The sequence below is a fragment of the Antechinus flavipes genome, chromosome 3, assembly GCF_016432865.1.
Source record: "Antechinus flavipes isolate AdamAnt ecotype Samford, QLD, Australia chromosome 3, AdamAnt_v2, whole genome shotgun sequence".
Lineage (NCBI taxonomy): Eukaryota > Metazoa > Chordata > Mammalia > Dasyuromorphia > Dasyuridae > Antechinus > Antechinus flavipes.
Genome location: NC_067400.1, coordinates 609,778,686 through 609,802,551, shown reverse-complemented (window position 1 = coordinate 609,802,551; position 23,866 = coordinate 609,778,686). Strand labels below are relative to the sequence as shown.

The following is a 23,866-nucleotide window of genomic DNA, read 5'->3' as shown; positions in this document are numbered from 1 at the left end:
TTTTTAACTGAAAGAAACATGTCCTTGCAGTTTCTCAATCTTTCATCAAATTGCTTTCCTATCTCCACAAGGGATCAACATTCCTGATTGCTAACAGATGGTCCCACTCACTTACATACCTTTATTTATATTCTACACATTGTATCCGAGTAGCTCCCTCAGTCCTGCCCGTTACCCTCTGATCCTATCTCATCAGCTGTGTAACCATTTGATCAACATGTTATGAACATTTGCTTTCATTCAGCACATATGTCAGGCTGTGTGAAAATCGTGGTTTCTAGCTTTGCACATTACAAACCATCTTGAAACCATCATGGACCATCACACTCATTTTGCTGAAACAAACTTTCTGTTGCCCCTCCTTGTTGTCTGGATGCTGTTTTCCTATTTAAAACTTATCTTCTGCTTATGTTGTTATTCTTCTAGTTGGTGAATTTTCAAATGAAAGAGTTCACAACTCTGGCCAGTTATTCAGTAGAATTTCTGTGAGAATATAATTAGTGTCCCAAGGTAGAAAAGAAGAAAGTCATTTGTGAAGAGATTCTTCCTTTCCAGAGTTTAGTTTATATATAAACATTGTTTTAAAATGAACCTATCTATGAAACTGGATTTTGGGTACATTTGTAATTTGATAAGTTGCTTATCAGTCTGTAGAAAAGTAAATATTTTATGTTATAAAGAACTATTCATTTTCCTCAATTGGTTAGGTAGCTAAAAATAAAAAAGAATTTAATTTTCATCTCTCATCGTGAGGGCTTATAAAATTCTCCCACCATCTCCTACAACATAGTCATGAGAACAAGCATTTTCATATTATTCTTGTGTCAAATCAAAATACATAAATAAACTCAAAGCAGAACCAGATTTAAGAGCTGTGTTCTGGTGCTGAGCCAAATATTGCAAACCTTTGTTCAAATAAAAAAGTCCAACATGGAAATTTAGTTTATGTGTGATTATTATAATGTGTTGAACATCTTCCAAGTTGTAACTCATTTCATTAAAACTGCTATGTATATTTAACAAAAATTTTAAAATAAGGAAATTTAATATGAAGTCTTGAAGCTAATAATACACATATGAGGTCTTGCTGGATTACTTTTAATTCTTACAGAATGTTCCACATAAAATATTGATAATTATTTTATGACTAGAGTTTTATGATTTTGTATTTAGAATTTTCATAATTGAGGTAGAATAAAATTTTATATTTTTTAATCACAATTATATAACATACATTTTAATGGATTTTGTGGGCAAAAGTTGTGGAAAGTTATGAAGTCATGGAAAGTACTTAATGAATAAATCTAAAAGGCCATTTTGGATAGAATATTAAATTACCCTGGAAGCTCATAACACATTGTTGTTTTTGTTGAAAGGAACTTCCAGAACAAAAAACTTTCAGAACCACTGATTTAAGGGAAAGAACAGTGGGTTTTGGAGTCAGGAAGCCTAGGTTCAAATCTCATCTCTAATTCCTCCCATCCATGTGTCCTTGGGCATTCATGTAACCTCTCTGGACTTCAATTTCCTCATTTAGAAAATGAGAGAATTGAACTAGATAGTCCCTTTTAATTCTGAATTGTTGTTGATAATGGGAGCATTGGGAATTGATGCTGCCTAGTCCATCCTTTCAGAGGTCAGGAGTTTCCTTCTCATCTTAATCTCTCTCTAGGAATCTCTCTGTTTCTATCTGTCTCTGTCAGTCTCTGTCTCTGTCTCTGTGTCTGTGTCTCTGTGTCTCTGTCACTGTCTTTGTCTCTGTCTCTGTCTCTCTGTTTCTGTCTCTCTGAGTCCCTGTCTCTTTGTGTTTTCTCTCTGACTCTGTCTGTCTCTTTTCTCTCTTTCTCTCTGTCTCTATGTCTCAGTCTCTGTCTCTCCTTTTGAAGGACACTTGTATCAGAACAGAAAATTCATATCTGTTCTTCATTTCAGTTTCCCCACCTGAAATTGCTAGAGAACTCAGTTGTAACTCATTCCTAGGCTCCCCATCAATTTCCCAGCTCCCCATTTCAGAGTCTCCAGGAGGGTTCCAGAGACACAAATGCCCCAAGCAGAGCTACCTTTGTCCCAGTGTTTACTGATAGAGTGGACCAAAACTTTTAAAATTCACATGCACCACAAGAACCATAAAAGAGCTGTGTTTTGGGTGAATAAACTAAATGGGTTTTCTCTATTCAAGGACTTGCCTCATATCCTATGATGCCATTGGACTTGTGATTTTCTATAATTCATTCTGGCCAATGGCTAATACCAACCAAACATTCCTGGTCTCTGATTTCTTGCCCAGGAGTCATCAACAGGAGCTATTAGATTAACCTTCTCAAGTCATGGGAATTTCACAAACATGGCACTGGATTACATCAAAGATGAGTATTTGAAAAGGCCAATCAGAGCTTCTAGGGAGCTATGGTTCCTGACTCAAAGACCAGCACTCTATCTACCTTATTGCCTCCTATATAAATATTGGTTATTATTATTTATACAAGGTTTCCTAAAAACCTCGATGCAGTTTTAAGCTTTAACAGCTTAAATAGCACTATTTTTCTTTTTTTAGTTAGTATTTTATTTTTCTTCAATTGCACATACAAACAATTTTCCACATTCATTTTTAAAATCAAGTTCCAGACAATTCTCAGATGAAGAAATTAAAACTATTTCTAGCCATATGAAAATGTGCTCTAAATCATTATTAATCAGAGAAATGCAAATTAAGACAACTCTGAGATACCACTACACACTTGTCAGATTGGCTAGAGTGACAGGGAAAGATAATGGGGAATGTTGGAGGGGATGTGGGAAAACAGGGACACTGATACATTGTTGGTGAAATTGTGAACACATCCAGCCATTCTGGAGAACAATTTGGAACTATGCTCAAAAAGCTATCAAACTGTGAATACCCTTTGACCCAGCAGTGTTTCTACTGGGCTTATACCCCAGAGAGATACTAAAGAAGGGAAAGGGACCTGTATGTGCCAAAATGTTTGTGGCAGCCCTGTTTGTAGTGGCTAGAAGCTGGAAAATGAAAGGATGCCCATCAATTGGAGAATGGTTGGATAAATTGTGGTATATGAACGTTATGGAATATTATTGTTCTGTAAGAAATGACCAGCAGGATGAATACGGAGAGGACTGGCGAGACTTACATGAACTGATGCTAAGTGAAATGAGCAGAACTAGGAGATCATTATATACCTCAACAACGATACTGTTTGAGGATGTATTCTGATGGAAGTGAAGCTCTTCGATAAAGAGAGCTAATTCAGTTTCAGTTGATCAAGGACGGACAGAAGCAGCTACACTCAAAGAAAGAACACTGGGAAATGAATATAAACTTGCTTGCATTTCTGTTTTTCTTCTCGAGTTATTTATACCTTCTGAATCCAATTCTCCCTGTGCAACAAGAGAACTGTTCGGTTCTGCACACATATATTGTATCTAGGATATACTGTAACCCACTTAACATATAAAGGACTGCCTGCCATCTGGGGGAGGGAATAAAGGGAGGGGAAAAATTGGAACAGAAGTGAATGCAAGGGATAATGCTGTAAAAAATTACCCTGGCATGGGTTCTGTCAATAAAAAGTTTAAAAATAAAAATAAAAAATAATTGAAAAAAACATATAAATAAATAAATAAATAAAATCAAGTTCCAAATTCTCTCCCTCCTACCACCCTCCTTATTGAGAAGGCAAGCAATTTGATATATGTCATACATGTGTAGCCATGCAAAACATATTAAGTAGCATTATTTAAGTTAATAAGCTTTAATGACTTAAAATTGCACTGGAGTCAGCCATAATGACCCAGAAAACCAGATATTACAAGTTTCCTCAAGACTGACTTGCAGACCACTGTTCAAAAAATAATCAAGATCATAGAAGCAGAGCTGGAAAGGACTTCAGAGGCTGAGTCCATTACCATACCCACATTTTACAGAGAAGGAAACTGAGACAAAAAGAGGAGTTGGAACACACAGTTTTGTGACTCTGGAGAAATTTTGTGATCTGGGCGGGCTTTGAAATGAATGAATGGATGCTCAATATTTAAAGATGAAAGTTGGGGGAGCTGCAACTAGTGGTGATATTGTGAATAGTTAGGTACATAATTAAGACTGGAGCAAAGATGGAGAAAGACCGTTCAAGGATTTATACATACATCCATGAAACATATGTCTTTGACAAGGAGGAGGAAAAATATATAAGCCATATAAGCATTTTACGAGCTAATAATAATAGCAGTCAGTTATGTAGAGCTTTGAGGTTTACAAAGCACTTTCCATCTATTACTTCATTTGATTGTCAGAACAGTCATGGAAGGTAAAGGCTATCCTTATTCTCCTTTTGCAGATAAGTAGATTGAGACTAAGAGAAATCAGACAGGGACATATAGTTAAGTATCTAGGCAGAATATGAACTTAGATCTCCCTGCCTCCAACTTCCATGCTTTATCTGTTGTGTCACCTCACAACCTCATAACAGGACTTGTTATAAGGCTGTTTGAACTGTGTGCATAAAAATCAGTCAGCCAGCCAATAAGTATTTATAAATTCCTACTATATGCCAGGCTTTGTTCTAAGCACTGACTGATTGAGTGTTGTCCTTCATTCTCCAAGAGGACCAAAATGATATCACCATGTTAACAGTCAAGTCACGGTGTTTCTGACTGTAGCTGATCAGACGCTGCTGCTGGTTGGGCATGAATAGTCTATATGAACATTTGGAGTGGATTGTCTAACTTTGCACATCTCCCATTTCTTCTGGGCTAATTCAATTCTGCTTTGCTCATAGAGCACGGCACCTTCTCTGAGGAGGGCACGCCATGCTGAGCAGTCCTATGGCCATATCATGCAATAAAAAAAATTGTTAAGAGAGACCTTGAGAGTGTTCTTGATTGTTTTATTTTGATCACCGTGAGAGGGGTAGTCTTATGTGAGTTCTCCATAAAACAGTCTTTTTGTCGAGCGTAATTTAACATTCAAATGTAGTCCATCGGAGTTTCTCTCTCTGCAGTAAAATTTAAATGCTTGGCAGTTCAGCTCGAGAAAGGCCCTCAGTGTCTGGTACCTTAATTTGCCAGGGGATCTTCCCAACACAGTTCCAATGGAAGCGATTCCATTTCCAGGCTTGGCAGGTAGACCGGCGGGGGGCAATGAGATCGACACAGTAGCTCCATTGACCTTCAGTTTGGTAGATAGCTTAATCCTCTTCTCTCCCACACTTTTCCTTCAGAACCTCCCAACACTGAACCAGCTCTGGCAAAGCATGTAGCAACATCATTATCAATGGGTACATCCCTGGAAAGTATGTAGCAACATCATTATCAATGTGTACATCCTTGGAAAGTACATTGCCAAGGTAAGCGAACTTATCCACAGCATTCCAAATTTCCCCCTTTCTGTAACTGGTGGCTCCCCATACAGATGGTGTGGTGCTGGCTGATGAGGGACCTGTGTTTTCTAAGTGTTAATTATTAGGCCAAAAATAGCACAAGCAGCAGAGAATTGATCGACACTGTTGCATCTTTGCTTCAGGGGTTGCACAATCTGCAAACAAAAAAAATCTGCAAATCCCCCCCCCACCACCACCACCATTTTAGTCTTGGCTTGTACCTTTTCAAGTTGAAGAATCTACTATCAGTTAGTAGCTGAGCTTGATGCTGTGTTTATCCTCACTGAAAGCATTTGACAATATTGCTAAAAAAAAATAATTCATGCTAAAAAGCATGGGAACAACAATCTTATTTCACTCCACTGGTGACCCGGAAAGCTCGAAAGCACTGTCCATTATCCAGAACTTGGGCAAGCATCATGAAATTGGTATGCTATTTTTTCTTAAAGCTTTTTTTTTTGTTAGAAAATTCAAAACTTCAATGACATATGCATTATAAGTTGACAGTGTGATGTAATGGAAAGAGCTCTGGATTTGAGTTTGAAGACCTGGGAGTCAGAGTCCCCATTATGCAAATCTAGAGCACTTGATCCCGAGTCAGAAAGAGCTCATTTCAAAAGCAGCCTTGGACTCCTAGTAACTATGGTACTCCAGGCAACTCACTTTACCTCTTGCCTGCCTTGGTTTCCTCATGTTTAAGATAAGATTATACTATCATCTACCTCTCAGAGTTGTTTGGATCAAATGAAATAACATTAAGCATCTTGGAAACCTAAAGAACTATATAAATATAATTATTATTGTTACAATTACAAATGCAATTATTGTTGTCATTATTAATATTAACAGGAAACACAAGCCATTTAAAATCTCTGGATTTTATTTTCTATATATGTCAAATGAAGAGGTTAGACTAGATGACCTGAGATCCCTTCCAACTATAAATCTATAATCCTTTGATAATAAATATTTAGAGCCTTTTTTTTTCAAAATATATGCATGGATACTTCAACAACAATACTATATGATGATCAATTCTGATGGACCTGGCCATCCTCAGCAATGAGATGAATCAAATCAGTTCCAATGGAGCAGTAATGAACTGAATCAGCTACACCCAACAAAAGAACTCTGGGAGATGAATAAGAACTATTACACTGACTTCCCAATCCCTATATTTTTGCCTGCCTGCATTTTGGATTTTCTTCACAGGCTAATTGTACAATATTTCAGAGTCCGATTCTTTTTGTATAGCAAAATAATGCTTTGGTCATGTATACTTATTGTGTATCTAATTTATACTTTAATATATTTAATATCTACTGGTCATCCTGCCATCTAGGGGAGGGAGTGGGGGGAAGGAGGGGAAAAATTGGAACAAAAGGTTTGGCAATTGTCAATGCTGTAAAATTACCCATACATATAACTTGTAAATAAAAAGCTATTTAAAAATATATGTGCCTGGATAATTTTTAACACTCACCCTAGCAAAACCTTGTGTTCCAAATTTTTTCTCCTTCCCTTCACCTTCAGACAGCAAGTAATCCAAGAAATATTAAATATGTGCAATTCTCCTATACATATTGCACAAATGCACAAAAAAAATCAAATCAAAAAGGAAAAAAAATGAGAAAAATAAAAAGGCATATTATTTTGATGTACTTTTCTGGACAACCAAACTTTGATAAAAATTTTCCATAAGCCCTCTCAAATGACAGTATCAAAGACTTTGGTGAAATCAACAAACTGTACAGACTTGCATTCTGCTCCGGGTATTTCTTCTGGGGTTGTTGAAAAGCAACATTCACTGTTTCTTGGCCCTTTCTGAAACCATACTGGCTCTCAGGTAGATACATGAGCATCTTCCAGGTGAAGAATCAGCCTGTTAAGGAGTAATCAGCCTGTTAAGGAGTCTTTTAGCAAGACTCTTGCTAACAATGCCTAAAAGAGAGAGACACATCCCACGGGACCCTCTATTGCCAGTGGTTCTCAAACTTTTGTTTTCAGTATCTTTATCCTATTAAAAATGATTGAGGATCTCTCCAAAGCATTTTTGTTTATCTGGATTATATTTATAGACATTTACCATATTGGAAATAAAAACTATTTTTGAATTTGTAGACCCTCTAAAAGGGTTTCAGAGATCCCCAGGATTCTCTAGACCATACTTTGAGAACCATTGCTCTATTCCCTTTATCTTTATAGAGATGAACAATGAAGGCATCCTTGAACTCCTGGATAGAAAATTTCAGTCACTTTTCAAATGAGCAATGGATCACCCACCCACCCCCAACCAGGTAAATCTCAGCTGGAATAGAATCAGCCCTAGGAAGTCTGCCACATGAAAGGAGCCTGATGGCATTCAAAACCTCTTCAGTTGGAACTTCAGCTAGAGAGGGATTGATTTCAATCTGAGGTAATGTCAGTGGCTTCAGCACTGATGGATGATGGGCTATTAAAAACACTATGGAAATGTTCAGCCCATGTCTTTAGGATCATGTCCTTATCAGTAATCAATGTGGCTCCATCAGCACTGAGTAGTTAAAATGCACCATAGATCTTTGGCCCATAAACAGCCTTCAGGGAATCATAAACACTCTTTGGATCGTTACTATCAGCATAAAACTGCATTTCATCTGCCCTCTTACTGAACCAAGATCCTTGCATCTCTCTAAGCTTTGACGGAATTAAATGCTGTTTTCTTAGAAATGAACTCTTTTGCTGATATACCCGTCAAAGTTCTTGTTTTTCTATTTAACAGCTTCTGAATTTCTTCATCATCTTTGTCAAGCCAGTCAATATTTGTGAGTGTTCTGACCTAGATGAGCAAATGCAGTGCTGTATACCGAATTTCTGAAAGTGGCCCGCTCCCTTTCTACTCCACTGTTATCAACTTTGTATTGGCTCAACTTTTCCTCCAAGTTAGCAACAAAGTGTTCTTACTCAGAGAAGTGTTCTAATCTATTGACATTAAAATCTTCTGGTAGGCCGGAGCCTCTGGTTTTCTTTAATGTGAATACTGAGCTTGGAGAGAATAAATCTCCCCTCAATCCAGTACTTTGCGCCACACGTTGCCTTCATCATTCTCACATCCTGTCCATTTCTTCTCCTTATTTGTATTATATTATGTTACGTTATGTTGTGTTGTATTATATTATATTATTATTGTATATATCTTCTCCTTATATATAATTCATTATCTATTAAATGCCAATGTTTTCTACAAAGGTACATCCATGAAATTTTATTGCATTTAGGTAAAGAAAAGACAGCATTGGTGATGAAAAGTTCATAAGATGCACAAGATGACCATTGCTATGATTGTTTCCAACTCCATTCTTGCCAACAACTCCCTGCCATGTCTGATCATCCAAACCCACTCTACCATTAAAGTCACCTAGAGGTATAAGCTTGTACTCTTTCAGCACATCGATGATAAAGATGTCCAGGTCTTCATAACATTTTTCTTTGACCTCATCAGGGTTTGTCATGGTGGGAGCATAGACACTGACAATGATTGCATGGCATTTTCCTGAAGTGACAATCTCATCGTTATGAGCTTGTTACTCACCCCTTTTGGTAGACATACAAACTTGTTAACTAGACTAGTTTTGACTGCAAAAACTCAAAAAAACTTTCAAAAAAATCTAGCTTTATAGTGCTCTCCTTCCCTGCAGCTTCTCCAGAAAAAAAACATGTATCCACCTCCTACTTTGGTAAGCTGGCCTTTATTTGCCAGTCTTGTTTTACTCAGGGCTACTATTTACATGTAACCTGCTGAGCTCTCAGAGCAACAGAAGCTGTTCATCTTTCAGGCCTCCTGGATTTTGTGTTGTCTATAAGTATATACTCATTGCGTGTACTCAGTGTTGAGTGGAATCAGCCTTGCAAAAGTTTTTGCACATTTTTTGGTCTCTCTACCACAGGGTGGGATTCTCTGCATGCTGCAGTAATCAGGCCAGGATTAGTTAAGCAGACAATTTTTAGGACATCTTTTCTAGCCCCTTCTTCCCACGAGGAGATGAGCAATGCCATCCTTAAAAGGCTGCTTAGGCCCCCGGGGCTGCTGAATCCCACTGCTGCTTCCACTAAGATAATAGCCTGGGCTGCCTGTGTGCAGGGCTGTGATTACATCTCTCATTGCATGCTCACCTGCTGCTCCATCATTTGCCTGAAGTCACAGAGCTTTGAGAAGTAGAAGTGGTAAAATGGTACCGGGGATACCTTCTGATTTGTTTGCTATTTGGATTTAAGTAAGGGAGAGTTAAACAAAGCAGTGCATTTCATTTTTTTTTTCAAAGTCATCGCTGTCCAGTAGCTGGACAGAGCCAAGAGGACTGGTGCTGGTTCAAGATGCATCTTTAATGTCTAATCAAACTCTAAACACTCCACAACGCATGTTACGCCTGCCTACTTGACCGTTGGAACAAATTGTTCTCCTCTGCCCATTCCTCTAGGGGAAGTCTTCACATGCTTGGTTTAGAGACCATAGGGTTCGAGACCCCTTGGTTACCCTCAACCCTCTGCTGGGAGTGGCTTCTTGAACTACAGCTTCTTGAACCCAGAGGTGAGAATTAGGTGGATCATATGAACATTGAAGGTGGAAAGAAATCCTGAAAAGAGTTCAGCAGCCCTCATTCCAGAGGTACCAGCCTTCCTTGAACAGATCCTATGCCCCTGATAAGCACTTGGGATACAAAAGGAAAAAAAAAAAAAGAGGTAAAAACATGGTCTCTCTCCATAAGAACCAAGTAGGGAGGGATTTGAAAAGTCAAAACAAGAACATTTTATGTTTTATGCTTGGAGGTGATAGAGGGCCATTGTAATATACTAAATAGGGAAATGAGCTAGGCAAACCTTAAAGAAAGTTATTTTGGCAGCTATGTGGATAACAGATCAGAGGGGGAAAGAGACAAAGCAGGGAGACCAATTAAAAGGCTATTGTAACAGATCATCAGGTTTTTCAATGTATTGATTAGTTTTACTAGCCTGAACTAAGTAGTGTTTATGTGAATGGTGAGAAGTAATTGGATGTAAGAAATATTGTTTTGTTTAACTCAGATCAAAAGAGGATAAGTACTTTTTGTTGTGATCAAGAACTGGAAATCAAAGGATGTCCATCAATTGGGAATTGGCTAAATAAGCAGTAGTATATGATTGTGATGGAATATTATTGTATTGTAAGAAATGTCAAGTAAGGTGATTTCAGAAAAAGCTAGAAAGACTCACATAAACTGATGCAAAGTAAAGTGAGCAGAACCAGGAGAACGTTGTGCACAGTAACAGCAACATTGATCAACTGTGAATGATTTAGCTGTTTTTAGCAATACGATGATCTAAGACAATCCCAAAAGACTAAAGATGGGGTATACTACCTGTGTTCTGAGAGAGAACTGACATTGAAGCATGCTATTTTCACTTTCTTTTTCTTTTATTCAAATCTTATTGTACAAAATGACTAATAGGGAAATGTTTTACATGATTGCTCATGTATAATCTATATCTGATTGCTTACCAACTCACGAAAGGGAAAGGGAAGAAGGGAGGGAAAGAATTGGGAATTCTTAAAAATTAAAAAAAAACAAATAAAAAATTTTAACACATAATTGGGAAAAAATAAAATATGTATTAAGGGGGAAAGAGGAACAATAGCTCATAATAATAATAGTATTTTGTAACATTTTAAAAGTTAAAAAGGATAGCTATACATTATATAGTGTATGTGTGTATATGTATAGTATGTATATATTTTTATATAATATATGTGTACATATAGAGAGGGAGAGAGGGGGGCGAGAGAGAGAGAGAAAGAGAGAGTGAGAGAAAGAGAGAGAGAGAAAGAGAGAGAGAGAGTGAGAGAGAGAGAGAGAGAGAAAGAGAGAGAGAGAAAGAGAGAGAGAGAGAGAGAGACAGAGAGAGAGAGAGAGAGAGAGAGAGAGAGTGAGAGAAAGAGAGAGAGAGAAAGAGAGAGAGAGAGAGAGAGAGAGAGAGAAAGAGAGAGAGAGAAAGAGAGAGAGAGAGAGAGAGAGAGAGACAGAGAGAGAGAGAGAGAGAGAGAGAGAGAGAGAGAGAGAGAGAGAGAGAGAGAGAGAGAAGGGAAGGAAGGGGACAAAAAAAGTGTGCAATTTGTCCCATAAGTCAGTAGAGATAGTGGGAGGAATGCCCTTACCTTCTACCAATTTCAGTCCAGGGTAAATATGCTCAAGGAAAATGGAGTTTAAGAAGGAATGGTTGGAGAATCCTTAGTTTTCTTCCAAGTGTCACTTTCTGCCTTATATCTCTCCTCTATCTAGGTTGGGCTGGAGCCTGCTCCTATGCATTTTGAGAGCCCATTGTTAAACTGTCAATGCTTCAGAAATCAGCTTACTACAAATCTCAGCTTGATTTATTGTTTTGTTGATTGTGTAGCCTAAAGAAAGTGATTAAGAAAAAAAATTAAGAGGAAGATTAAATTCAAAAGTGTGTCCTGCAAACATTTTGCCTACCCATCCACTCCCACTCCCCAGCTGTTAAACATTTATCAGCACATCACTGCAATACACTTGGCACTCTAGTACATAGACTGCTGTGCCTGGAGTCAGGTCTAGGCAAATAACTTAGCCTTGTTTGCCTCAGTTTCCTTACCTGTAAAATAATCTGGAGAAGGACATGGCAAATCACTCTAATATCTTTACCAAGAAAACCCCAAATGAAGAGTCGGACATGAGTGAAAAATGACCAAGAAAGTAATGTATCTGTATATCTACATATCCATTGAAGCAATGTTGCATACTGGAAAGAATTTCCAAATTTGAAGTCAGGAATATGTGGGTTCAAACCCTACCTTAGACACTTCCTAGCTATCTGATCATGATCAAGTCACAATAACTCTTAGCCTCAGTTTCTTCATCTATAAAGTGGGGACAATAACACCACTATCCCACAGGGCTGTTTTAAAGATAAAATGAGAATAAACCTAAGGTGTCTTGTAAACACTTTAAGCACTTGTAAGCACTTTAGTGCTCCATAAATATTAGCTCCTATTATTCTATGTTTGTCACCCCTGATAGGATGTAAATTTTTTGAGGACAGAAACTGACATTACGGTACCTTTCTTCAGAGACTGTTTTTGCTTTCTTTTGTATCCCCAGCGCTTCATAGTTTTTTATTTGCCTGCCCACTTTTGGTGTCTAGCACCATTCCTGGTACATAGTAGGCACCTAATGAATATTTGTAGATAGGTGCAGCACAAACCAATCTGGTGCTTAATTTATTTAAACATTTATTTAATGCCTACCCTGTGTTTTTCTACTCTCTCCTCCTCCTTTCTTTACCCTAGGACTAGGTGATATTGAAACTAAGCCAGGCCCACCTCAGCCCATCCCCCACCCCCATCCCCAGCCACATCTGCTGATTTTGGACCATTCCCTAATCATCTGGGCAGAAAGCCAGACTGCCCTGAAAATGTCAGTCTTTCTTCTGCTCTCCTTCCTCCCTCCAACCCTTGTAATTTATGTGCCACTTGCCAGGGATGAGTAATTCCCCTGCCGGGCTGGGCCCTTAAGCTGAAGGATTGGGAAAAAAGGAGAAGAGAGAGCCACAGTGTAACTGTAGAACCCAGCTTGACCCCATCATGGCACCTGTGTTTGGGTCCTGGGATGGATTCATCTTTCTACAAGTCTTAGTGGCTGCTACTGATTCTCTCAAATGGGGTAGGGGATTGGATTTAATGACCTCTTGGGTCCTTTCTAGCTCTGAAGCTTTAATCCTATGAGTTTTTGGAACAAAGAAGCTGTTCATTTCTCTGCCTTTTTTTTCTTATCCCTGAAGTCTGCTTCGTTAAAACGCTCTCCCTCTTATTCATATTTACAGCTTTCTTACGTCTCTGCCCTCTTATCACAGGACTGTAGAAAATGACATTTAGGGCTTGAAGGGACCTTATAATTTAGTTCAACCTACACTTAGTAAAGTTAAGAACTTATCCTTGATCACACAGCTAGTAAATATAGGAGCTCAGACCATAGGTAATTAAAATTCTTGCTTTCTCCTGTCTGTACTATGCTTTTTTTTCTCCTTCCACAGGGCTGTCCTAATTAAAGGTGAGAGGAAGTCTGACAGAGCAGGACAAGACCTGAAAGAAGTAAATATTTTAAAGAGGGAGGAAAGGGGAATAGAGATCACCTTTACTTTGTGAAAAGAAATCTAGGGTCAAAAAAAGGGTTATGACAGGCTAGGTCAATGAGTAGTAAAGGATAGATATGGGATTTGAACCCCAAGTCCTCATGACTAATGGCATGTTTATTAGTCAAGGATGATCCATGTTAATCCCAACCGGCATTGATCATATCCCCTTCCCAATTCCCCTATTCAATTGGGGGACAAATTTCAACTCCTGAGGTCGGCCCATCTTCTCTAGGGGCTTGGAGCACTGACAAATGTTAGAATGTTCAGAGCTTGGAACAAGAAACTAAGAGCACCTGTAATATTCTTTCTCTAGTGAATTAGCTCATTGACAAGAACATGGCTAAAAAGTGAAGCGACCAGATGTTGGACTTCTTTCCCATTCCAGCAGCAATACAAGCAATTCCAGCTTTCATTACTCATTTCTTAAGGTGTTCCTTCATGGGACAGTGTCCCAGGGTCTCCTTTGGTCCCTTCAGCTGCATTGGAATTAAAACTTAATTTGAGCCCATATTCGGTGCTTTTGTCCCAAGTGCCAAAATTGCTATTATGGTTCTGGCCTGGACCCCACCTGTTCCCATTTGCTATATGAGAAGAAAAAGAACTGACCTCACCTACTCAGGGGCTGAGGTTGTTAAGGACAAAGCATGGCTGAAAGCCTTAGCGCACTCTGAACGATTTCAGCACCAAGGACAGGGCTCAAGCCTGCCCGGCACATTTCTGGGCTGTCCCTGACCTGCCCCAGGCTTGGCTTTGCAGCTTTGTGGGAAGGCCAGGTGGGGTGCCGGGGACCCACCTCCCCCTTCCATTCTGGGAGCCTTTAATTGCCGCCTTTCCTTCTGCAGCATGCTCATATGGGTCATTAGAGAGACGTTTGGTTTATTTCTAGCTGCAGCAGGCGCTGAGCTGTCTGTCCTCCCCCAGCCCCCCTCACTGCCACCAAGCAGAACTGCTCGGCCCTGCACCCAATCCAGCTTTCAGCCTGGATCCCCAGGGGCCTCCATCCCTTCCCTGAATGGACCTACTGGGCTGGTAGGCGAGGAAGGACGGGGAGAGCGCAGAACATAACATGCACCTGGAACCGACACTCAGAGCTGAGAACACGAGTTTATTTGCAGGCTGGCTCAATATGGACGGGAGCGGTGGGCCTCTAACCTCCTCTCCCCCTCCCAGCAAACCTCCAGAGACCTCACTGTCCACAGAGAAGGGAGACCACACCCAAGAAGTCATATTTTCTCCCCCCCCAACCACTCCTCCGTCAGAGGGCTGCAGTTACACATGGACACTAGACAGTGGACACATGGACACAGTGCAAAGCAAAAGTGGGGGTAAACCCCAATACCAAGGTGACTGATGGGCAGGCATAGCTTCTTGTGGGAGCAAGGTTGGGGAGAAAAGGAGCTGTCCTTGTTCACACTCCCCAATAACAACAGCCCAGCAGGGCAGGCAGTTCCATTTCACAGATGGGGAAGCTGAGGCACAGAACATCTAAGAAGGAGCTATGGAAAAGGGGGTGAAACTCTCTTGGGCTGAATTGTCTTCCCAAACCAACCCAAATATGCCATCCCCTAATAAATAAGTACCCCATCCCCAATATTTACACAACAGTATTTCCTTCGATCGATCCAGACAGGAAAACAAAGTTCATTTCCAGTAACAAACATTACACAGATATATGATGTAGCCACTTCTGGGGTGGCAGAGCAAGTCAGCAAGGAAGAGATAGGGAGTGAATATCTAGGTGGAGAGGATGCTGAAGTCTTCAGCCTTCCTCCCTTCTGTCTCCATGGAGGAAAGAGGGAATGAGATTAGACAGGCCAGTCAACAATGACTTATGACCTGGTGGCCAATCCCTCTTGAACCTTGATGCTTATACCAAGCAGTTGTATGAGACACTTGGAAGCAGAGAGTAGTGAAAAACTTCCCCCCAAAGTTGAGTCCAGGGCCAAGGGTTATCAACGATGCAGAGGGATTATGGGGAAGAAGTCAGAATCCCTATAGCTCCCCTGCCACATGTACTGCCTCCCTAAAGACAAAAGAATTACTTTCTCAGATGTTTTCCTTCCATTTCTCTAAAACCCATAGCCTCCTGGGTCCCTCTTGGGCCTAGAAGCAACTGTTGGGAAAGTGGACACCCCTGGTTAACCCACGTTCCTGACCCTCGAGAGCCCAGGTAGCTTCTTGGACTGATCCCCAGCGTTTGAGGTCTCAACGTCCACTTGCAGCCTGCTAACTGAACCTCAGAATGGAGCCTTTAAATCCAGCCAGTGGCGGCTGGCCACCGCTGTAGAGTCATTTAAAGCTTCTCCTAAGCTGTAGTGATGAGGGAACTGGCTCTTCCCCTGAGTCCCCAGAGCTTTTCCTCCTCTCTGTTCTCTGGATCTCAAGTACCCCGTACTGCCCAGATGATCAGTTGGCCTTGCCCCAGGAGAGCTGTGGGCTCCCTCCCTAGCAACCAGCCCCAATCCTTCGCTGAGAAATACCAGTAACAAGATCCTCACAGCAAGGGAAAAACACAAAGCTACACAGGATGAAGCCATCTGTCTCTCTCCACAGGCCCTCAAACCTCTGGGGAAAATGTATCCAGGAGGAACTTTAGCCCAGAAGGCTGACCACCATATTTTGGAATGGTGGGGGAGGGGAGAAGCCGGAACAGGGATGACCACAGTGTAGTTAATATGTGTTTGAGGAAATAGGACAAGGGAATACTGGGAATCCTACCAGGTAAGATCTGTTTGGGGAAAAGGGAGAAGGTGAGAAAGGAGGAACGTGCAGCAACCAGACACACACACACACACACACACACACACACACACACACACAGAATAACCTGCCAGTCCCAGGAAGCCAAAGCCAGCTAGATCATAGATCTATAGCCTCAGAGGTGGAGACGTCTCCCCCAATTCTTCTCAATGTATAGAGAAGGAACAGAATCCTCCAAACATGAAGTGACTGGCCCAGTCACACGGCAAGTAGCAGGCAAGGGATTCGAACCAGACTCTACAGCTCCAAAGCAAAGGCCATCAGGGTTAACTGGCTCCTTAACACAGGTGAACACAGCTCCTAGCATGGATGGACACAGCTCCTAACATGGACGAATGGGCGGGTCTCCACGGGGTAAACTTTCCACCCTAAGGCACGAGATAGTAGGTATTGGAGTGATGCAGCTAAGAGCCCAAGCTCGCTACAGGCTGGGTGTGGATGAGGGAGGACTGGGTGAAGGCTGGGCGAATCACCTCCTGAAGTACCCCAGGGGCTAGGCTGGGGACTTAGTCACTAGACTCATCCAGGAGGCTGCAATGGAGATGGTGGTTCAGATGAGGAAATAGAAAAAGCCTCTTCTGGTCCCCCATCTCTTCCCCTCCAAAGAAGCCCTTCGGTCCATCCTCCCACTCCTCAGGCCTGCTTTCTCCCCAGCAAACAAGAAGTTGGTTCACACAGGCACTTGGTGTGAGCCTCTCCTTCCTGCTCCCTGGCTCTTGGGCTCATCTTTTAGAATGGGCATAAGCAATAACCAGTTGAGTGGGTTTCAGGGCAGCTTTCTGCTCAAAACCCTTCTCCCCAAGGTTCACCGGAGGGGAGAAAGCATCTGCCCTCAGTCCCGGAACACACTCTAGACCAACCTCTCAGCTACTCCTTATTATCCCTGGGAAGCAATTTTAGGTGCAGGGAGCCAGTCCTGGCTCAAAGATGGTGAACTTTGGGGAGGGTCCCTCAACAGGCCTTCCAAATCTCTAGGCAAAATTGATCCACAATCGATTTAGCACAGAAGGCAGGAGGGGAATCCTTTCCTTATGAAATGTAATTGGGCTACCTGAGCCCACCCTTTAGGCAATGGGTTTTTTTCTCTTCCCCCACAAATGGCACAACTTTAATTTTAAAAATTTGAATGAATTTGGGGCGGTGATTCTCAAAGGCTAACCAAGGGGCCTCCTGAGGTACTGCCCAGCCCGGCGTGTTCGAGGGTGTGGATGAGGTGATGCAAAGAGACTTTGGACAAGTCACTATTTGAGAAGGGGGAAATGGAAATGGGCAGGGATTTGCAGCAGTTCGTAAGTGGATATTTCTAATGTGTTTGTGAGTTGTGAAGGGAGAGGGGAGAGGAGGAGATGGCCTCAGAGGGAATAAACACACGCGTCTAGTCTCAAGGACTGACTGAAGGGCTGTGTGCTGGTGCTGACTAGCCTAAGAACCCGAGCCCCCTACTCACACATAGAACGGAACCGAAATCTCCTTATTTGGCCTCTAACTTGGCAAAAAACCAGGGAGGCCTTGAGGGCCCCCCTCCATCTGTGGGCCAGATTCCCTTCGATCCCAAATACAGCCCTGGAAGCTGCAGTTCAGGCTTGAAATTTAGGCAAAATCACTGAACACTGATAGGAAAGGAAGGACCAGCAGGGAAAGGATTGTTTTTTTTCCAAAGTTCCCTGAACCCCAGTTCAGCCCCAGATCCCTCAGTCAGGTGTCACCCGGGGCTGGGGGCGGGGAGGAAGGGCGGGTCTTGCCTCTTCCAGGTCCCAGGGCAGTCTACCTTCCACTTGCCAAAGCACTGGCCCAGTTCTGGGAACTGGAGTGGAGGATGCAGGGTCAGAGATAGGGTAGACAGGTGGGGGTGACTAGTGGGATCAGAGGGAAGGAAGAGGGGTCTGATTTGGGTTTAAACAAATGCATCTCCCCTCCCCGAAACCAGAATGCTTTCTGGACCTCAGGCTTTCCCTGCCCAGCTCCGAGAATCCCCTTCCCACATCACCCAGTCCAGTCCAGAGGAGGGCCCCTCAGCGCTAAGTCCGAGGAAGAGCAGAGGGTTCCGATATCCCCTTCCCCGCCCACTTCGGGGGCCAAGGACAATCACAGTCTCTGCCCACCTGCCCAGCAGGCTGTCTGGGCCGGGGCTCGCCGTCCCCAGCGGCCGGACCCCGCGGCCAGACCTTCAGGGCTGTCTCCGGCCCCTGGGGCGCCCGAAGGCGGGGTGCATGAGGTTCTCCGTGATGTAGGCCACCAGTAGGCAGATGATCACCAGCATGACGCAGATGGAGCCCCCGACGGCCGTCATGGCGATGACAATATCCCGCATGCCGGCCGGCTCGGCCGCGAACTCCACGCATTCGGCGGGCGGTGGCGGCGGCGGCGTCGGGGCCGGCGGGGCGCCCGGGGGGGAGGGCTCCCGCCGCGGCCGGCGCAGCAGCGGCTGCAGGCACAGGCGGTAGCGCACGCTGTCGTGCACGTCGGGGACCAGGTAGTCGCGACAAGAGGCGCCGAGCTGCACGCGGTCGCACTGGAAGCGGGTGTAGCTGCCGTCCCAGGAGCAGTTGAGCGCGAAGCCGCGCAGCTCGCGGGCCGGCGCGGCGGGCGGCGGGCGCCACTGCAGCAGAACGCTGCTGTTGCGGAGCACGTTGGCCACCAGCGTGCGCCCCGCCGAGCGGTACGCCTTGCACAGGCGCTGCTGGCAGCGGAAATCGGGCTCCGGGCTGCGGAAGCACAGGCGGCCGGTGCCGGCCTCCTGGCCCTCGCTCAGCACCTTGTAGGGGCACCACGGGGGGTCCGGCCCGGGTTCCGCCTCGGGCTCCGGGCTGGGCGGCGGGGGCACCGGGGGCACGGGGTCGCCGTGGACGCGGGGGCGGGGAGCCAGCAGCAGCAGCAGCAGCAGCAGCGGCAGCAGTCGCCGCCGCCGCCGCAGCCAGGGCCAAGGCACCGGCTGGCGGGGCGCGCTCATCGCGGCTGGGAGCTCAGCGCGGGGCGGGGGACCCCCGGGGCGGCGGCGCCTCGCGCCCTGGCCCAAGGTCACGAGGGTGGCGGTGGCGGCAGTAGTGAGAACGACGGCCGGCGCTGGGGCTTGGGCAGCCGCTGCAACGCCGGTCCCCGGGCCGAAGTCCGCAGCAGCAGCAGCAGCTTCCGCGCCCCCCGGGCATCTCCCAGGCGGGAGGACGGGGATGGGGTGGGGGGCTCGGCTCAGTCTGCGCCCCGGCTCCCGCGGTCCTGCATCCGCAGCGGAGTGGTGCTCTCGCTCTCCCCGCGCTCCGCTCGGCTCGCTGCGGCTGCGGCGGCCAGCCGGCTCCCTCCTCCCCGCGTCTCCGCCCCCCCGTCGCCACCGCCAGAGCCTGGGAGGCAGGCGCGTTGGCTAGGCGGGCGGGCAGACCGCTGAGCCCGTCGAACGCCCCCTCCCCACCCTTCCCTCCTCCCTACTTCCTTCCCCTCCCCTTCTCCCCTCCCCTCTCTTCTTCTCCCCCTTCCGCTAGTTTCCTCTCCCTTCCTTAGTCTCCCCTTTTCTTCTCTCCTTTCCCGTCGCCGGCCTTCCCCGCCCCCGCCAGCGCCCAGTGCGGGATCCCGAGCCGCGCCGCCGCGGTGGGGGCGGAGCCTACATTAACCCTAGCCTCATCGTAGCCCTGCCCCTGTAGGAGAGGGAGAAGAGAAAGACTTGGACAGGGACAGCTCCGGAGAGTGCTGCAGGTCTCCCCTGCCTAAGAACACTCTCAATCTGTCTGTTTCTCTCTCGTGTGTGTCTATTTCCGTCTCTCTCATTCTCTGTGTGTCTGTCTCTCTGTTTCTGTTTGTCTCTGTCTCTGTTTCTCTGTCTCTCTCATTCTCTCTGTGTGTCTCTCATTCTGTCTGTCTCTCCCCTCCCTCCTTGGAAAGGTCCAATTGTAGGGAGGGTCCTGATGTTTTAAGTGTTCTTTCCTTTGGTAAAATGATGGAGAATAATTAACTATATAAATCTGAAAATATTTATTAAGGGCCTATCAGGTACTGAGTCCTGAGGCCAGTTTTTTGACTGGACTTGTGCTTTTTTGTTTATAAAAGGTGAAGAAATTCTCTCTCCCTTTCTCCATCTCTCTCTTTTTTTTAATCTGAATTTTATTTTATTTTATTTATTTTTATAATAACTTTTTATTGACAGAACCCATGCCAGGGTAATTTTTTTACAACATTATCCCTTGCACTCACTTCTGTTCCGATTTTTCCCCTCCCTCCCTCCACCCCCTCCCCTAGATGGCAAGCAGTCCTATATATGTTAAATATCTCCATCTCTCTTGCTGCTAATGACTCCCCCGAGAGATTATCTCCAATTTATCTTGTCTTTGGCTTGTCTCTCCATAATTATTTGCATATCCCCTTCCCTCCGCCCTATCAGCTTGTTAAATCCTTAAGAGCAAAGACTTTTTTCTCCTCCTTACCTTTCTTTATATCTCCTAAGCTTAGCATAGTGCCTGGCACATAGGGGCTTAATACTTGTTGAAGCAGAGAACTGTCTAAAGAGCTTTAATGGAATCTTGCCCTCTGGGAGCTTTATAAGGAGAAATAACATGTACAAACTTAAATGGATACAGAACATAAAGGAGGAAGGGAAGTGAAGCCTAGCTGCCGTGGAGGGGGAGAGAAGCCTCTTGTCCAGAGCTATGTTGAATTGAATCTTGAGGGAAACTAGGACTTCTAAGAGTTGGAAATGAGGGGGAAGTACATCTCAGATCTGAAGATCACCTGCGCTAAGGCAGACTTTGGAGAAAGAAAATGACCTGGTCACGGGGGCTGGGCTTTAAAGCCAATTAAACAGGTTTATACACACTATTTTGTTGTGAGTCAGGGCAAGTTGCTTCATCCCCATTTGACAGATGAGGAAACTGAGGCACAGAGAGATGAATTGATTTGTCCAAGATCACACTCCTGGGAAATATCTGAGACAGTATTTGAACCTGTTTTCCTGACTCTGAGTCCATGAGCACAGACATGGCCTAAGTGACCCTGCGTATGACCTTTTCAGAACCTCATCGGTAAAAGGAGGGGATCCTTTGAGACAGATCAAGCTCCCAAGATCTCTTCCAGTTCCACTCTTTTATGACTAATATTAAGATTTTGTGGTTGGATTATTATTCCCCAGAGAGGTAGAAGTAGAGTAATATGACAAAACTGGCCTCCAGCAGTCCTCAGGCTAAGGAAGACATGAGTGACACTGATCCATACTGGCTGTGTGATCTCCAGCTAATCACAGGCTTCCTGAACTGGAGCTCTCTATCCACTATACCACCCTGCCTCACACGATTCCCCTCCAAAAAGGACATTTTGGGCCCAATTGGATGCCCAAGCTTGTCCTGCCGGCTCAAGGTCCCCCTTCCCCAGGCATTTCCACTTGCTATTTCTAACATTTAGCACTCATCCCCTCCTCTGCTTTGCTTGGAGCCCCAGGTCAAGTGCCACTTCCTCCATGAAGGCCATTCTCATCTCCTCAGATGTCAGTTCTCTTTCTGTCTTCAAATTCTTTTGCATTTTCTTAAAATACGGATATAAAACAATATCTCATCCCGGAGAAGGGAAAACCCTTTGAGGGCAGGGATTGTCTTGTTAGCTTTGCATTGCCAGCACCTGGACTTGTTGGTGGAGCTGCTGCATTTTCTTTAGCAATAAAAATTTCCCAAAGATTGAGGATATAAGGGAAGATGGGATGAGTGAGCCAGTAGCTGTCCCCCCAAACAGGAATCAATCCACTCTGTGCTGGGGAGGGACCAGCTAGCCAGCTTGGATGGCCCAAATGGGTTCTTTCAGGTCTTTTCTCCTCCTCGGAGAAATCTTCCTTGACTGATCTACCCTCTCTGTGATATGATTCCCATCTGAACCCATAGTCATGAGATCCCAGGATATCAGAACTAGAGGCAGTGCAATTTAATTTTACAGATAGTCAAAACTGAGGGACCACTCAAGGTAACCTGTCCGAGGTCACATGGTAAGAAACAGAGCCAGATTCAGCCCTTTTGACCCCAAGTTTAGAAATCTTTTCCAGACTCTCTCTTAGAACTAGCTTCATCATCATGTCTTTCCTTTGTTAACTCTGGAGCCTGATTCTTGTGGTTCCCCTTTATTAAGCTGTGATCATCCTCCCCTCATGGCTTTAGGAATGCCCTCGGTTCTTGGAGCTCTTTCCCCCCAGAATCGTCCCAGAGCATTCATCTCTCTCATCTGGATGAATGTTTGATCTCTGTTGTAGAATGTAAGCTCTCTGAGGGCAGGGTTTCTTCTTTTGTATCCCCAGCCCATAGCACCGTTTCTCACATTCAGTGGGCACTTAATAAATGCTTATGGACTATAATTTGTTGAGCAGAAGAATACCACAAGAGGATTATCAGTGTCCTCCACAGGACCTAAAGTTAGGTACTGGGTCTGAAGTTGCTACTTAAGGGAACACTAGATGAATGAATGAACTAGCTAGCCACTGCTGAGAAGCACCTGAAAAGTTCTTCCATAGCTCTAGAGACAGCTCCACCATGAATCTCTCAGACTTGGGCCTCATCCATGATGGTTGAGCCCCCTCCCATCTGCAGCACTGCCCCATGTGGATTCTGTAGAGCTTTGGGGTGGGCCCCTAAAAGTCCCTGAGAAGAAAGCCGTCAAGAGCTGCTGATGCACTTGTTTCCCAAAGCATAAGACTTGCAGAAGTGGAGATGGGGAGGTGGAATGTGAGCTCCTCTTATTGGCCCACATGCCCTCTGTCTCCCTCTGTGCCCTTGGACTCTTTAGGGAGTCTTCTCGGGCAAGAGCAGGTTAGTTTATCAGATTTGTACAGCTTGGAGAAGAGGACCTTGACAGGAAAATCGAGTTCGAGGGTCAATCTGGTCAATCAATCCCAGGAGGTCAGACATCTTAGTTTTAGAGCCTCCTGGCTTTCTCCTCCAGTAAAGTGCCCAAAGGATGAAATGACCTCAGTTTACTTGGGGATTATGGAAGGGGGCAAAGGGCTTTCCCTATATAAATATCATTGTTCTTATTGGGAGCTCACAGGGAAATGCAGTCACTTCCACACTTCACATCAGAGAAGGACCTTGGGGATGATCATTGGGTTAGAGATCTCAAGTTAAAAGGACCCTTAGAAAATCTCTAGTCTACCCATCATGATAGGGAAACTGAGGCTCGGGGGAATTTATTTGCCCAAGGTCATGTAAACACTAGAGATAAAATCTCAACTGGGGACTTCTTGATTCCACACTAGTTCTTGGGTCCCACCCCACTTGCCTGCTCTGGCAGGCAAGGGGTATCACTGCAACTAAAGGGACACACCATCCCACTCAACTGCTGTCTGTCTAACCTTGAATTTTTGCCCCACTCTCCGACGGGAAGGAATGAAAAAAGCAGAGAGTTTGTTTATATGGAAATCCCACCTTCCCATCCCCACTCCCCTCCACTATGGGTAACTAAGACAATTCTCATCTTTTTTCTTTTCCCAGAAAAAACTCTGCACCTCTTAGTGATGAGAGAGACTAAGTATGGCATTTGTGCCCACAGCTCAGGGTCCCATATCCTCTTCTCCCAAATCATCACCTAAAGACAATGAC

General features: G+C 44.3%; 1 protein-coding gene and 1 long non-coding RNA gene across 2 annotated transcripts; one reads left to right on the top strand and one right to left on the bottom strand.

The window, feature by feature from the left end:
• Positions 1–4,969: 4,969 nt before the first annotated feature.
• Positions 4,970–8,781, top strand: LOC127558183 (uncharacterized). The gene is made up of 3 exons (XR_007952732.1): positions 4,970–5,357; positions 7,596–7,687; positions 8,648–8,781. It is a non-coding gene; the product is annotated as an uncharacterized LOC127558183 (long non-coding RNA).
• Positions 8,782–14,638: 5,857 nt separating this feature from the next.
• Positions 14,639–19,263, bottom strand: FNDC10 (fibronectin type III domain containing 10). Its single transcript, XM_051988818.1, has one exon. It carries the CDS (start codon positions 19,261–19,263, stop codon positions 18,481–18,483), a length of 783 nt encoding a protein of 260 aa, XP_051844778.1. The 3' UTR covers positions 14,639–18,480.
• Between the last annotated feature and the right edge of the window lie 4,603 nt (positions 19,264–23,866).

Excerpts from the sequence above, each read along its gene's own strand:
- FNDC10 (XM_051988818.1), bottom strand. The coding sequence starts at position 19,263 with ATGAGCGCGCCCCGCCAGCCGGTGCCTTGGCCCTGGCTGCGGCGGCGG.